General features: G+C 48.7%; 1 protein-coding gene across 1 annotated transcript in view; it reads right to left on the bottom strand.

The window, feature by feature from the left end:
• ZC3H3 (zinc finger CCCH-type containing 3) overlaps positions 1-16241 on the bottom strand; it is a 192567-nt gene that overhangs the window by 96305 nt on the left and 80021 nt on the right. The window contains exon 4 of the mRNA XM_064441978.1: positions 12110-12260. Within this exon, the coding sequence (XP_064298048.1) occupies positions 12110-12260 (151 nt within the window). The remainder of the gene's footprint in view (positions 1-12109; positions 12261-16241) is intronic.

Below are 16241 nucleotides of genomic sequence, written 5' to 3'. Positions count from 1 at the left end.
AAGAAAATCCCATTATTCTTAAGTATTTTCATATGCATTTAAAGCTGGTAGTTAACCTCTGAGTCCCGTCTTTATTTTGTTTTCATTAGTTCCTCCGAAGTAGAGCTCAATTACTGCACCAACCCTTTGAGGAGGAAACCGGAGGGCTCCCCCCAACACCGGCAAGCCCCAATACATGCAAAAGCAGCACAAAATACAACCTCCTGGCACAAGGTTATCCCAGCACAGGACAGGAGTGGGGGGACTGGGAGGACAACGCGGGCAGGGAGCGGGCTGGTGCAGCCCCCAGCTCCCGCTGCAGAGCTGCCCGTCTTGATGGTGCTGCTCAGCCTGTCGGCTGGGAAAGCACCCGGCTGGCAGCTCTGGTTTAGGGGAAAGCAGCTGGGGAAAAAAGAAACATGGGAAAAAAAACCAAAGAGGGTGAGGGTAAAAAAAAGATGGAAAAAAAGGGAAAAAGATAAAAAGGCAAAAAAGGGGAAAAAGGAAAAAGGAAAAAAGGGAAAAAGGGAAAAGAAAAATGAAAAAAGGAAAGAAGGAAAAAAGGAAGAAGGAAAGAAGGCAAAAAAGGAAAAGGGGGACACAGGAAAAAACAGAAAAGGAAAAAGGAAAAAGAGAAAAAAAGAAAAAAGGGAAAAGAAAAAGGGATAAGGATAAAGGAAAAAAGGCAAAAAAAGGAAAAGGGGGGACAAAGGAAAAATAAAAAATAAAAAAAGGAAAAAGAAAACAGAAAAAAAGGGGAAAGGGGAAAGGGGAAAATGAAAAAAGAAAAAGAAAAATGGAAAAAAGAAAAAATAGAAAAAAGGAACGGAAAAAGAAAAAAGAAAAGAGGAAGAGGGGAAAGAAGAATTAGAAAAAAGCAATAAAAAGGAGGAAAAAAAAGGAAGAAAAAGGGGAAGACTGAGTGTTATAAAGTGTCTTTCTGCAAGGGGGGAGCGCTGTGCATGTGAAAGATTAATCCCAAGCTTTGCCCAAAAGAGGCGACGTTGTTTTTTAAAGCCTCTAAACTAGTCCCTAACAGAAACTGGATTATGCTAGGCCAGATGTCAGGGCTTCTCAGAAACAATACGGGGTTGTGTATCTCGTACTATCCTCATTAAAAAGATTAAAAGTACTTCCTATAGAAAAAAAAAATGTATTTTCAAATGGGAGCCAGAGTTTCCTCCTGCCTGTAATGTCTCCAATCCCGGCAGATGAATTTCACTTTAATGAGATGTCATTTTGGAGAATGGTTTAACATCCCTTCAAAAAAAATCTTAGCCCTAAACCTCGTAAAACCACGTCGAGATTATTAAAAGAAAATTTACCACACAGACAAAATAAAATAAAACAAAATAGAACCCGCCAATTCGCAGAATCCATGACACGGCCGTTTTTAAATGTGATGGAAAAGGCTTTCCAAGTTATCTGCTTAAACACAGGCTTTCTGTTTACTTTTCACTTTCATGTCAAATGAATTTGGGAAGAAAAAAATTGACAGGAACTTTAAGGACATTAGTCACATTTCGACTCCTTTTTCAGATTAACGCATCAAAAGCTGGGGAGGCGGAGGGGTATTTCATCATCTTGATAAAATAAAATTAACTCCTAGTGCCCCAACCTCTGCCCGTAGGGTTACGATGCTCACGATTCTTCACCACCATGCAAGGAGAACCAGGTGCAATCGGCGCCGGGAGCAGAGGCAGCAAAATCCCACCCGAGCATCAGCCGAACGAGAAAACTTCTAAAGCTGTGCTTGAACCCCCCCAAAACCACTGGAGATCGCAGTTTCATCCTCACAGGCTCCCCCCAGCTTGAAGAGCACCATCAGGACCACAGCACCACAGAATCACAGACTGGTGGGGGCTGGAAGGGACCTCTGGAGCTCACCCCGTCCCACCCCTGCTGGAGCAGGCACACCCAGAGCAGGGGGCACAGGAACGCATCCAGGGGGGTTTTGAATGTCTCCAGGGAAGGGACCCCACAGCCTCCCTGGGCAGCCTGTGCTCCTGCTCTGGCACCCGCACAGGGAGGGGTTTTTCTCATGTTTAGGTGGAACTTCCCATGGTCCAACTTGTGCCCGTGGCCCCTTGGCCTGGCGTTGGGCACCGCTGAAAAGAGTCCAGCCCCATCCTCCTGACACTCAACCTTCAGATATTTGTAAGCATTGATAAGATTCCCCCTTAGTCTTCTCTTCTCCAGGCTGAACAAACCCACGTCTCTCAGCCTTTCCTCATAAGAGGGGTGCTCCAGTCCCCCCATCATCTTGGTACCTCTCCGATGGACTTGCTCAAGCAGTTCCCTGGCCTTCTTCCTCTGGGGGGCCAAGAACGGGACACAACACTCCAGACGAGGCCTCACTAGGGCAGAGTACAGGGGGAGGATAACCTCCCTCGCCCTGCTGGCCATACTCCTTTTCATGCAGCCCACGATACCCTTGGCCTTCTTGGCCACAAGGGCACGGTGCTGGCTCAGGGTCACCCTGCTCTCCACCAGCACTGCCAGGGCCTTCTCAGCAGAGCCACTTTCCAGCAGGTCACCCCCAAGCTGTGCCGGTGCATGGAGTCCTTCCTCCCCACGTGCAGGACCCTACACTTGCTCTTGTTGAACTTCATCAGGTTCCCCTTGACTCAGCTCTCCAGCCTGTCCAGGTCTCGTTGGATGGCAGCACAGCCTCCTGCTGTATCACCCACTCCTCCCAGTTTGGTATCGTCAGCAAACTTGCTGAGGGTACGATCTATCCCTTCGTCCAGGTCATTGATGAATATGTTGAACAGGACTGGGCCCAGCACGGACCCCTGGGGAACACCGCTAGCGACAGGCCTCCAACCAGACTCTGCCCCATTGATCACAACCCTCTGAGTTCTGTGGGGGTCGTGTTTTGTGCACTAAACCGTTCTGTGGGAGGTCAGGATCCAACCTCTTGCACCCGTTCTTCATGTTAAAGCAAAGCTACTGACCAACAGAAAAAATAAATGGGCCAAGGAGAGAAGATGACCTTTGGCTGATATCTTAAAAAATAACGACAAACCATCCCTGTCTGCTCACAATATATGGTAACTTTGATTAAAGCTTCCCCTGGTCAGAGCACTCAGCAATTATCAATGGTAGAAGCCTACGTTAACAGTTTTCTGCGTCTTCTATGCAACTTTCGAGATGATGCCCCAGCACCAGAGAAATATGGATTTGCTCCATCCACCATGTGTGACGGCCCCAATCCCCGCTCTCAATCCCAATCCCTGACGCCCCGGGATGAGTAACATGCTGTGATTTAACGCGCCTGCCTCTTGGAGAACTCCATCATCTCGAAGACGCATGGAGAGCAGCATCTTCACTCTCCAAAACTTCTTGACAACTTCTGGAAGTGCATTGAGTAAATACATGACAGCAGTGTCTGCTTAGCAACACGGAGAAATAATCAGGTGTCAGTTATGTGCCTCTGGCTTCTTCTCCTTGAGATTTTTGAGACAGTGGTTAGGGATGAAGAGAAAAATCCTGCCAGCACAGAGCATACCCTGGGCAGAGCCGGCACTGAAAACCACTTTGCCAACCGAATTCTACCTACTTCCACCACCCATCACTAAACCAAATCACCTTTTGGTCTCCATCCCATAGTGTCCTCTCCGGATGAAACTAATGGTTCATGGACTAATCTGGGGCTGCCCTTCCCATTGCTCTCTCTAATTCTTGGCCAACACCTAATTTTAAAAGGGCATCTTCATTTCCTCCCCAAAAGTTGGGGTTTTTAAGCAGAAGGACATTCTCCACCGTTTCAGCCTCCAGATATATGCCCCACGGTGTTTCATCCTCCACAGCAATATCTTCTCCAAGTGATGGAAATAATCGCCCAGCAAGCCCCAAGCCATGCTGGTGATCATAACTCTGTGCCAGCAAAGCAAATCGAGCGGAGAAGGGATTTCCCCTAACACTGACAGGTGAGATGAGGGCTAAACCTTGCCCAGCTGGACCCAAATAAACTCCCCGCAAGGGCCACTCTGGCTCTGTAATTGCCAGCACAGGCAAAGCTACTCAACGTTGGGTTGTAGGACACGCAACACGCACCAACGTATCTCAAACACTTCTCAACGGTTTCCAGAGATGTCACAAAAGTTGGGTGAACCCGTTCCATTACCAGAACGGATGGACTTCCTGGGGAGTGCAACCAGAAAACTCAGAAGCACTTGAATTACTGTGGCTTAACAAGTTACTGCCCATCAGCTTGGATTAGGGTAGACTTGGCGCAGACTGAAACACTTGGGCTTAAGGTGCTGTGCCATGGGGGCTCGGCCGCTCCGCATCACCCTGATCTGCAGTGCAACAGGAGGTACACAGAGAAGAGACAGCTCCCCTGGAAAGTCACAAGGATACGCTCTTCCCCGCAAAAAAATAAGAGGATAAATTGTGTTTTCATGTTCATGCCGTGCAACGAGTATTCACGGCAAACCAATCATACAATTCTGCATTCTGCAGGAATTAGCTGTAGCAACTGATCTGGGAAAGCCGTGCCGGCCCGCACTTACCAGGGCACACATGCCTCTGTCTTGCAACCCAAGACTTCAGTTCAACCATATGTCCCTTCCCCATGGGTTTAGGCAGAAAGAGTTAACTTATATGCCAACAGCACACCAAAACCGGCACCTGCGGCTCCAGTCGCCTCAGTCAGACACGGAAAATACTCCACCACAGAGGGGGAAGCCAAGCACCCTTCCCAACCATGCAATACCACTGTCTCAAGGAGTTGAAACCTCTATTTCACTTCTGCAGGGAAACATGTAACAGGACTCAAGACACATCAGCAAACTGGGATCACGTAGCAAGGGAAAACTGAAGGGCTTCCCCAGGAGGGGGTGGCAGGGGCTGCATGAGATTAGCTCAGCACCCCAGCGTGGGTCCTGGGGGAAAAGCCGATGATGATGCTGGCCGAGAGAGGAGACCAAGCGTGGGGACAGCACTGGAGAGTGATGGCCTCCACACACCCTCAGAAGATACCTTCGCTGGTCAGGAGAAGCTAGAGAGGCAGCATTGGGTGGCCCCATCATTGGAAGTGTTCAAGGTCAGGTTGGATGGGGCTTTCAGCAAGCTGATCTAGTGAAAGATGTCCCTACCCATGGCAGGGGGGTTGAACTAGATGCTCTTCAAAGGTCCCTTCCAACCCAAATCGTTCTATGATTCTATGGGTGATGAGTTGGGTTGACCAGTTGGCAACAGATATCTGAAAACCATTGGTAAGAGAGCAAAAAGAAAACGGGAAACCAAAAACTCACCCACCCTGAAGGAAAGGATGGGATGAGACAGGGAGGTCGGTGTGTCCAAACGCTGGCACACAGCACCCCAACCTCCTGAAAAGACAGTGACTGGCAGAGGCGGTGGTTTCTCCTCCTCTTGGGCGCTTGGCCATATGTCCCTTTGCCCTGGGGAAGTGGCACTTGCACCCAGCACTGTGGCTGAGCGCCAGGCCATTTCACAGAGTGCGTCACCCACTTTACCTGTCAGCGTAAAACCCTAAAGGCTTTGCAGGGGAATGGGTGGCGAGGACCCAAGTCAAGCACAGAAGGCTCTAGTTTCCACCTTAGTCAATTCAACATGCTCCAGGCCAAGGAACAGAAAGAAAAGAAGAAAACAAAACTAAACCACACAAGCATATCCTCTGCTGACAAGCCTTCTACTGAGCAGGCATTTCTCTGACAAATGTTATATTATCTTGTTCTTTACTTATTTATAGTGCTGGAGGGGTAGGACTGTCCCTCAAGAGGCGCTGCTAAGTTTTCTAAAGGAAATAAACTGATCTTCTCCGCCGATGCCAGACTATGTTTGCAGACGGGTTACTTTTCTTTTAAACACATGCATCAGTATTTTAGAAGAAAACTCTTCAAAGTGGGTCAGTGTTTAACTCGCCCATCAGGGGTCTATAAACACAACAGCAGCTGCTGCGCATAGGTTTCTCTGCTCCCAAAAACGTGCCTTAAAGTGTCTCTGCCTCTCCATGAGAGGGTGAGCTGGGGTCTCCTGCAGGCATTGGTGCGCCCTCCTTCTCCCGGGCGATACTCTCTGTTGCTCTTGGCACTGCTCCTGGCTGAGCCCATCACGGGCAGGTCATCCCCCGTACGGGGGCACGGACATTTCTCATTGCTGCCTTGGGATGGGTGCTCAATGCCATTTGGGTTTGTCCCATTCACCCTGCTCCGCTTGCAAGAAGACTGTCCCTTCGGTGGAGCACGTGGCTTTGCAAGGTGGGGTATCTGCGATGGCCAGGAGAATCCTCCTGCCATCATCCTCATCTGCTCCTTCCAGCCAAGGTGCGTTGGGGTGGATCCCAGCCACAACAGCAGACGCCCTACCTACCTTTCTAGTAGTTTCAACAATCCTACAGTGCCTTCAATCCCAGAAGGCTTCTGCCACCTCTGGGTAGGATCTATGAAACCTAGATATCCTGTTTTACCGGTGGCCACATCTGCTGACACCACGCGAACCACGGAAAAAGGCTGGAAGCAGGAGCAGCGTCAGCGCCGTTGCTCAGCGCGCCGCTTCACCCGTCGCAGCTCCTCCGTGCCAACTCGCTCAGCCCTCTCCCGGCAGCGAGAGGCTGCGTGGGGAGAGGGCATCCCCCCATGATTTCTAAGCGATGACCAACCGCAATGTCAATAGGAGCAAATGAAATTTAAGGCAAGCAAATCACAGCCCTTCTGAGTTGCGCTCCTGCAAAGCAGAGAGAGATAAGGGGGAGGAGTGAAAAGGAGAATCAATAAATCTTAACCTCATTCACAATGATCTGGAGCTCTTATTAAGTAAATTAATTTAAGTTAATTTAACTCGATCATGACTCCTGATCACAGTGATTTAGTGAGGGGGAAATTGCATTAGGAAAGGCCACACTCGCTAGATAGAAGAACGGAAGAAAATTAGATCCACTTAGCAATGTGAATTAATATGGAAATAGCAGGTGTAAATTTAACCTTATCAAGAGAGCGAAAATTATCTTCATAAATTTGGAGAAATAGCCCCCAAGTTGCTTATAAATCTATTTAAAACAAAAATATTACAAAAAGTGTAGTAAAATTAATTTAAAATATACTCCCATCTATCGCCTCTAAGAAAAGTCAGCAGCAGGGCGAAGTTTAATGCAACCTAGCAATAAGGGGAGAACGCAGCTCATCACCGAGGGATTAGCACCGGGTACCTCCAGACCTGCAGCGACTCTCCCCGTCACTCATTTCCCAAAGACACGTCCCTCTTCATCTTAGTCTGCTCATTTGGGGGGAGTTTGTCGGCAACAAGGGCAACGTCCCAGATGCCCCAGCAAGGTTTCTTGCTGCAAACTGCAGCACAGGCACCCAAAAAGAGATTGGGGAATCTCATAAAACATCTTTAGCGACAAGTTCACAGGATGGACAAGAACACAGCTCCTGCCTTAAGTTTATTAGGGCTGCGTATTAAATCTGAAAAGATCGGTGCCTGTGCAAAACGGTTGCGCATCACTTTTGGAGCCCCCAAAACCTGGGTTTCATGGCAGGAACTTCCCCTTAGCATCAGCTAGAAACCAATTTGGGAGCAGCACTTAACTGCAGCACCACCAGCCTTTTAACATCACACTTCTAGCTTAAGGTGAAAAGGATATTAAAACTAAACAGCCGACCGTTCGGTATGACACACACTGAAAGATAATAATGAGGGGGTGACCAAACCAGCGCTGCAGGCATGCACAGCGTGTCCCGCCACCCCCGAAGGCGCCCGTTGTGTTGGCAAAAGCACAGCACAGCAGCAAAAAAGCAGCCCCAGCTCGTTCGTTGCTACAGGTCCAAGACGATGCTCTGAACGATGGAGCGCAAAAAAAAAACCAACATGTAAAAACTAGTAGTAGCATTTGCCATGTGCTTCCTCCAGACAGTCCAGATGACTGATCACACACAAGGAAGGTAATAGGGAGACTGAGTAAGAGATTTATTGCTTCTTTAAAATATAATTGTTTTAATTTGCTGATGGCATTTTATCAAGATTTGTCTGAAACAGTCGTAAGATCTAAACTACATCATTTAATGAACTCAAAGATTAATACGGATAAAATTATTCTACAAGGGGAAGCGCTCAGCCAATTGCAGCGATGAAACCAGGTCACTCCTCTGCTCGGCTGAGCAACACTCACCACCCAGCAGCCAGAGACTCCTGCGCTAACCCTGCAGGAATCCCCTGCCCTCCTCAGCTCTCACCGCACGTCCTCCATCCATCAACCACCCACATCTGGAGTAAAAAGCTCCGAGGGAAGAACCTGAGCTGAAAAGTCGGAGCGCGAGTTGTTTTCTGTTAACTAAGGCTGAAGTTCACAGAATCATAGGATAGTTTGGGTTGGAAGGGACATCTGAAGGTCATCTAGTCCAACCCCGCTGCAGTGAGCAGGGACATCTTCTACTAGATCAGGTTGCTCAGAGCCCCATCCAACCCAACCTGGAATGTTTCCAGGGATGGGGCATCTATTGGCAAGAAGGCCAAGGGTGTCGTGGGCTGCATGAAAAGGAGTGCGGCCAGCAGGGCGAGGGAGGTTATCCTCCCCCTCTGCTCTGCCCCGGTGAGGCCACATCTGGAGTGTTGTGTCCAGTTCTGGGCCCCCCAGGTCACAGAAGGACACAGAACTGCTTGAGCAAGTCCATCGGAGAGTTACCAAGATGATCAGGGGGCTGGAGCATCTCCCTTGTGAGGAAAGGCTGAGAGACGTGGGCCTGTTCAGCCTGGAGAAGAGAAGACTGAGGGGGGATCTCAAGGGTGGGTGTCAGGAGGATGGGGCTGGGCTTTTCAGTGGTGCCCAACAACAGGACAAGGGGCAACAGGCACAAGTTGGACCATGGGAAGTTCCACCTAAACATGAGAAAAACCTTCTTCCCTGTGTGGGTGCCAGAGCAGGGGCACAGGCTGCCCAGAGAGGCTGTGGGGTCCCTTCCCTGGAGACATTCACACCCCGCCTGGACGCGGCCCTGTGCCCCTGCTCTGGGGGTGCCTGCTCCAGCAGGGGTGGGACAGGATGATCTCCAGAGGTCCCTTCCAACCCCTATCATTCTGTGGTGCTGTGATCTACCACCTCTCTGGGTAACCAAGTTAGTCACCTATTTATTACAGCACTGGATTAAGCACGTTCATCTGCATGTCATCAAGGGGCAGCAGATTAAATTTGATATGGCTACAAGAAGCCTCTCTCTCCCTCCCTTACCACTGATGCCCAAAAGAGATTTGTGAGTCAGGCTCGTACATCAACGGGATAATAATTTGGGGCATCATCGTGTCACAGTACGACATAACAATTCTCACTATAAAAAGCATCAAGTGGCAAAACCATCATCGTGTTTCACCAGCAAGGAAAGCCACTGCAGAACCAAATCCACCAACAGACAGGTACAAGACGCAAATTCCCCTCCCAGCAATAAAACTGGGACGATTACGGAGCAGGGCAAGCCTTGCCTGGGTCACATTTTCTCCTTCGAGGTCCCAGTTGAGGCGCATTAATGACAGAGAGACACTAAAGCAGTAGTTTTGCACTGACCAGTTGCAGAACATTTCACCGTCACAAAAACTAGAAACAAAAATCAATCTTTTCTCCGATAAATGAGCAGGATTTGCAGCGAGGGCAGTGACAGAGAAAGAAGGGTCGTTAGAATGGGACCGTCTGTCCCAGGAACTGAAAGCAGCAGCTCTTTCCACCTAAACAAAAGGAGGAGGATTTGCTCAAAACAGCTGTTTCAGGACCCAAAAAGCAGCAAACCGAGCTGGGGATGGGAAAGGGCAAGACGCACGTCGATGCGGATGTAAATGTGCTCATTAGGGGCAATTTGAGTAGCACATCAGTGACCGTAGCTACAGGAGCGACCAGAACCAGAGTCAGCATTACACTAACCCTGCAGGAGGAAACAGGAGATTAAAAGCCACAAGAAACAAATCTTCTTTCCCACAGAAAATACCAGGCTCCAAAATTATCAGCAGCAAATTATGAACCTCTAAGAAGCAATATAATTTGAGATTTTACCATAACATACTTGCACATTCACAATGCAAAAGCCACACTTCAAAATATTAATAACAGTGTTTTTATAAAGTTGCCTTTGGAGCCAAAGAAGAAACACACCCATTACTTATTTGATGGTCTGGCTTTCTATGAGAAGAAGCACTTTGAAACTGAGGCCGGTATAGTATACGAGACGAGGAGTTTCTCAACTAAGAGCTTGAAAAAACAAGACAAAACAATAGACCTAGTTTTATATTTTAAAAAATAGTTTGCAAATAAACACCTTTTTTAAAAAAAATCTGTTTACTTGGTCACTTAGCCTCATCACCCTGAAGTCTTCCAAAACAAACCCTCCCTTCAGATACCAATATTTGTGAAACCCAAAGCCAAATTCACTTAAAATATGGAAAAATCAGGCAAAGTTAGGCTTTAAAAACAATCACCACAATCTTTGTCTTTCCATAGCACCCACCATAAAACCCGTCAACCCTTGGGGCATCGCTGGGGGAAATAACTTTTGGAAGAAACCACCTGGAGCAGGGTGTTGATGCCAACCTGCGTCACGGCTCCACCAGACGAGCCGATGGGGGGGGACAGCCCACAGCATCCCCCACCTCCTTGGATTTGCTACACTGGAATGAATAATAAAACAAACAAGCCCACAGCAGAGCAAAGCAGGCTCTCTTTGCCCAAGATATTGCCCGTGACAGTGGCAAATCAGCATTTCAGTGGGAGGAGAAGTCATTCTCCACCTCAGAATAGCCAGAATCTGGGTTATAACCAAAAACATCCGTTCTAATAGTGCCTTTTCCTAGGGCATCAATTATTATAATGACCTTTCTGCTTATACACCAGTTCCAGACTTTGTCTCAGCCTCCAAGATGTTCCCTGGTAACAGCTGTATGAGCTAACGTGGCTGCAGTTCGCTCGTAGCTGAAATAGGGACATCAGCACAGCTGATTTAGGAAGACTCAGACTCAAGGGTATGGCACCATCCTCTGGTATTACTCTTCTTCAGACAGGTGCTGGCATGCCAAATTATTTGCTACAGGGTGGAACTGATGCTCCACCCATCCAGATAACCCTGGAAGAAGCAAGTTTGTGCCTGCACCTACCTCCTGGTATAGGTTTGGGGCATCTGCCTCCAACACACTTTCAATAAGGTCTTCTCTAGCACGAACGTTGAATCATAGAGTCATTAAGGTTGGAAAAGACCTCTCAGATCAGCAAGGCCAACTGTCAACGCAACAATGCCAGGCCTCATAAACCGTGCCCTCAAGTGCCACGTCTACAGGTTTCTGGAACACCCCCAGGGATGGTGACTCCACCACCTCTCTGGGCAGCCTCTTCCAATGCCTGACTGCTCTTCCAGTAAAGATATTTTTCCCAATATCCAATCTAAACCTCCCCTGATGCAGCTTCAGGCTGTTTCCTCTCGTCCTATTGCGTGTTACTGGGAGCAGAGACCAGCCCCCACCTAACTCCAGCCCCTCTCAGGCAGCTGCAGAGAGCGAGAAGGTCTCCCCTCAGCCTCCTCTTCTCCAGGCTAAACCCCACCAGCTCCCCCAGCCGCCCCCCAGCACACTTGTGCTCCAGACCCTGCCCCAGCCCCGCTGCCCTTCTCTGGACACGCTCCAGCACCTCAATGTCCTTCTTGCAGTGAGAGGCCCAAAACTGAACACAATGTTCAAGGTGTGGCCTCACCAGTGCCGAATACAGGGGCGAGAACGTACACAAGAACATTATAGAGCAGAGGGAAGGTCTGGCCTCGTTAGCAGGCTTGACCGTTCCTAATTAATACACCACATCTATCTCCAAAAGAAGCAGCAAGTTTACTTAGGTCTGATATCAAAAGCTGTATGCGTTTATTCATCTTCCTTACAGCTTATTTAACTGCTTCATGGAAACAACTAATTCAAACGGGGAATAAATATGAAGCCACAGACTGCAGTAAGCTGTTGGCCGCCAGCTCAGGCTAACGTGATTACTAATATGATTTTACACTTTAAGTCAATAAACTCTGCGTAGAAGTGGCTAAACAAATAGAGAAATTAAGCGGCAAACACACAACGGTAATAACATGGAACCAGCGTGGGAGCTCCCTTGGCTCCCGCATCCCAACCTGCATTCAAGGGATGGAAGAATTACCTGGATGTCATAGGGCGCCTCGTCTTCCAGTTGGGAACGGGGCTGCCGAAGGACGATAAGGCTGGAGATGCCACGTTCTTCTTCACTATCCTGTAGCGCGTCTTTATCACCTTGTTGGCCGGGGGGCTCCTTACGAAGTGCAAGTTGGCTCCTACGAGAAAGCAAATGGCAAAAAGGGTTTGAAATTCAGGTGTGCCTGGGACAGAAGGGACCTCACCAACGTAGGTCCTACAACTAACTCTTCTGCACCCGTGAAAGGGGCAGAAGACCACAGGGGTGCATCAGGCACGGGACCACCATGGCTGATGGTAACAGAAAGGCTCTGGGGACGTTTCTTGGGGGTATTTGGCTTCATCAGCCTGGCAGCAAAACTCTACCGGGTGAATCATGCATTCACCAACAACACCTTGAACCTGAACATCTCTGGAAACAGATTTATGCATTTAATCATTCCGTTTTCATCATATTTTGCAGGATGATCTACAAGACGTTTTATTCTGCTGAATGTTTCATGCAATTAACAGTTATATGTTTGACTCTGGTCTTCCTCCACTTGATAGCTAGCAATTTTTTTTGTGGCTTTAAGGAATGCATCTAATTGCCCGACTTTTATAACATACAGCTATAACTGCCCAGATAATTAAAGCTGACACTACATGCTGAGACTAAGTCTTCTGCTTTTATAACTGATTTAAAGGGCTGGTTGTTTTTCTTGGAGATACTCTAATTAAAATTATTGCAAGGTTGAGAGGGGAAAAGCCGAATCATTATTTCCCCTGAAAATGTTGTACCTGTCCCCATGTTTGTCCCTGTGAGAGAAGGGAGGAGAGCGTTGCTTCCCAGGCAAACTGGAAATTCCCAAGATGCTGGATCTGTGTCTAAACCAGAAAATCAGGGAAATGCATTTTAGAACCAATCTCGTTCCCCACAGCGGCGGGAGCAGCTTCCCCATCACCCTGCGGCAGTGGTAACGGCGATCCGTGGCTTTACAGTTTAATACGTGCGTTCCCAAGCAAGCCGCCGTCTCGCGTTGGGTTCAGGAGGGATCAGGTAGCCCGCGGCATGAATTTCCACTCCCAAACTCTGCCAGAGTCTTACAACTTCTGCCGGGGGGGGGGGAGGAGAATAGCAGGCTCTGCCATGATGGAAAAGTCACTGGAATTTTTCATGATAATGATGACACTCCTCAATACTAACCCATAAGATAAATGATCACCAAGCAAGGAGCCTATGGAGGGAGTCACAGCCTTCAACACCGCCCATAAAGCACCGAACACACTCACGACACCACGCAAATAACCTCCTTTATACGGCTGCAATAAAATTTGGAAAGTGTTTGGGCCAGCTCTAAGTTGGCATTGCACTTGGCCACGCCGCAGCATATGGGACCTCCCTGTTGGCGCCATGCACGGAGCCAGATCCTCACACCCACGTGTGATGTTAAGAGACTCTTTTACATCCCTCCGACTCCAGTGTGGGAATTCTGCTTAATTAATGCATCCAAATAATGCCTGCATGCAAATTATTTTTGCAGCATCGCAGTAAGCAAGCACACTTTGGATGATGCTTTCAAGACCGGCAGGCTGCTGTTAACCAGCCGGCACCCATAAAACCAGCAGCGCTACAAAGTACGCTCTAAGTAAGGATGCGTTAAGTCAACCGGTAAATGTTGAACAAACTGAAAAGCCAGGAAGTTAACCCCAGTAACTTAAAGAGCTTCTGGTTACTTGGAATCAAACATAAAATAAAACAAATTACAATACAACCAGATGTTTTGTGAGCCCGTGTGAACCTCATGAAGTTCAACAAGGCCAAATGTGAAGTCCTGCACATGGGCTGGGACAATCCCCAGGATCAACACAAACTGGGGGATGAAGAGATTGAGAGCAGCCCTGAAGAGAAGTACTTGGGGGACTGGTGAGTGAAAGGCTGGACATGAGCTGGCAATGTGCGCTCGCAGCCCAGAAAGCCAACCTTCTCCTGGGCTGCATCCCCAGCAGCGGGGCCAGCAGGGTGAGGGAGGGGATTCTCCCCCTCTGCTCCGCTCTGGTGACCCCCCACCGAGCCCTGCGTCCAGCTCTGGGGTCCCCAGCACAGCACAGACACGGACCTGTTGCAGCGGGTCCGGAGGAGGGACACGGAAATGGTGCGAGGGCTGGAACCCCTCTGGTGTGGAGAGAGGCTGGGAGAGTTGGGGTTGCTCAGCCTGGGGAAGAGAAGGCTGCGGGGAGACCTTATTGGAACCTTTCAGTGCTTAAAAGGGGCTGATAAGAAAGATGGGGGCAGACTTTTTACCAGAGCCTGTAGTGAGAGGACAAGGGGCAACAGTTTTAAACTAAAGAGGGGAGATTTAGACTAGATCTAAGAAATGTTTTATGCTGAGGGTGGTAAGACACTGTCCCAGGTTGCCCCGAGAGGTGGTCGATGCCCCATCCCTGGAAACATTCCAGGCCAGGTTGGACGGGGCTCTGAGCAACCTGATCTAGTTGAAGATGTCCCTGCTCATGGCAGGGGGTTTGGACTAGATGACCTTCACAGGTTCCTTCCAGCCAAAACCATTCTACGATGCGATGACCAGAGGAACTGCAGACACTCATTGCTTTAGAGGTGAGGCAAGAAGAGAGAGGAAAGAAGATGGAAAGCAAAAAAGTTTTCATCACCGTTTCCCTGTCCTGGGACTTTTTGTATCAGACAAAACTCTTTGGAGGAGCGACTGCTCCATCACATGGGTTTTTAAAGCCCATTGCAAGGTTTACGCTCTAATTACAATTATAATTGCATGCAAGCACCGGCAAAGTCGGAGCATTTTGCTTCAGAGAACTGTATTTTGGGTTGCAAAATGGGAACAACAGAAGGACAGACAAGGAAGCCCAACGCCGCACAGGCATACAATGAAATCCCAGCTACAGTGAGGGCTGGTGACTACGAGACCTTTTTGCCACCCACGAGGCATGGACATATCCAGCCTCTCATGGATACAGCATCAACCATGTACCCAACGCAGCTCTTTGGCACCAGGGAAGGGATGAGAGCCACAAACCCACACCCTCCCCGAACAGCGACAACACGAGTTGACCCTTTCCCTCCACCGCTCCGACCTTACAAAATTATGAAGCTGGGAATCTGTTGAATACATTATTAACATTTAGCTTTTTTTTGCCCCTATGCAAGCTCTAGCTCCCACTAATCAACCCAGAACCTCATCAAACTCCTGCCTGACATCGTCCCCCGCCTCACGCTCACACAAGAAATAGAGGTCCCAAATTGTTGTGGCTTGCAGGCGTGTCCCCCCCCTCCTTGCACAGACGGGCTGGCGCCTGGTAAACTCTATTCCCCGGCGGTAATTGGATGGTGTATTCATGCCGGAGCTGCTCTTCTGAAAGTGCCTGCGCACACGGCTCCAGCATTAACCACCTCCTGAAAGAGACTCTCCGAAGAGCTCAGTTTTCTATTATTACTTGCTAGCTGAGGGGTTTTGTGTAGATAATCATGTTATTTAGATAGGATGTTGGTTTAATTCCCTTCATTACAGGCTCCCAGGGTTGTAATTTTTTTTCTCCGCATGATGTATTCCCCGTGGCACATTTCACTCAAATCAAACACTTTACGCTTTTATTACAAACAATACCCCAGCGTCCCCCGTTATCAGCCCGGCGCACACATGCACACTCCTCGCAGAGATCCAGAGGTCAGTTCTAATGACTAATCGATCTCATTAGCTTTCCTAATTAAAAACTTTACTACCGCAATGGAAGACAAACTACAAAAAAACTGCTTGCATCATATTTGAATGGGATATGAGCATCATTTATCAGCCAGGGCTCGCAGCCTGCGCCCATCGCAACGGGCCCCGCGCTGCTGAGGTTGGTGCTTTATCCGGAGCCGTGCATCCCCCGGGCACCGCTCGCATCAACCGTGCCCACGGCAAAAATCCTGATGCAAACTTCAATGCTGATCTTGAGGTGGGCAATTTGCTGCCAAAACCCCTTGCCACGGCATTCCGAGCAGATGGGATCCAGGACCCACCAAGTTCATGCATCCTTTAAGAAAGGGTTTGAATGCAACATGGTTATGAGAATCCTTATTTCTGCTCTTATTTTGCTGCAAGAGGTACAAGGAATCGATTCCCTGG

Source organism: Phalacrocorax carbo, chromosome 2 (genome assembly GCF_963921805.1).
Source record: "Phalacrocorax carbo chromosome 2, bPhaCar2.1, whole genome shotgun sequence".
Lineage (NCBI taxonomy): Eukaryota > Metazoa > Chordata > Aves > Suliformes > Phalacrocoracidae > Phalacrocorax > Phalacrocorax carbo.
Note: the sequence above shows the minus strand (reverse complement) of the source record. Positions and strands in the feature narration are given on the sequence as shown.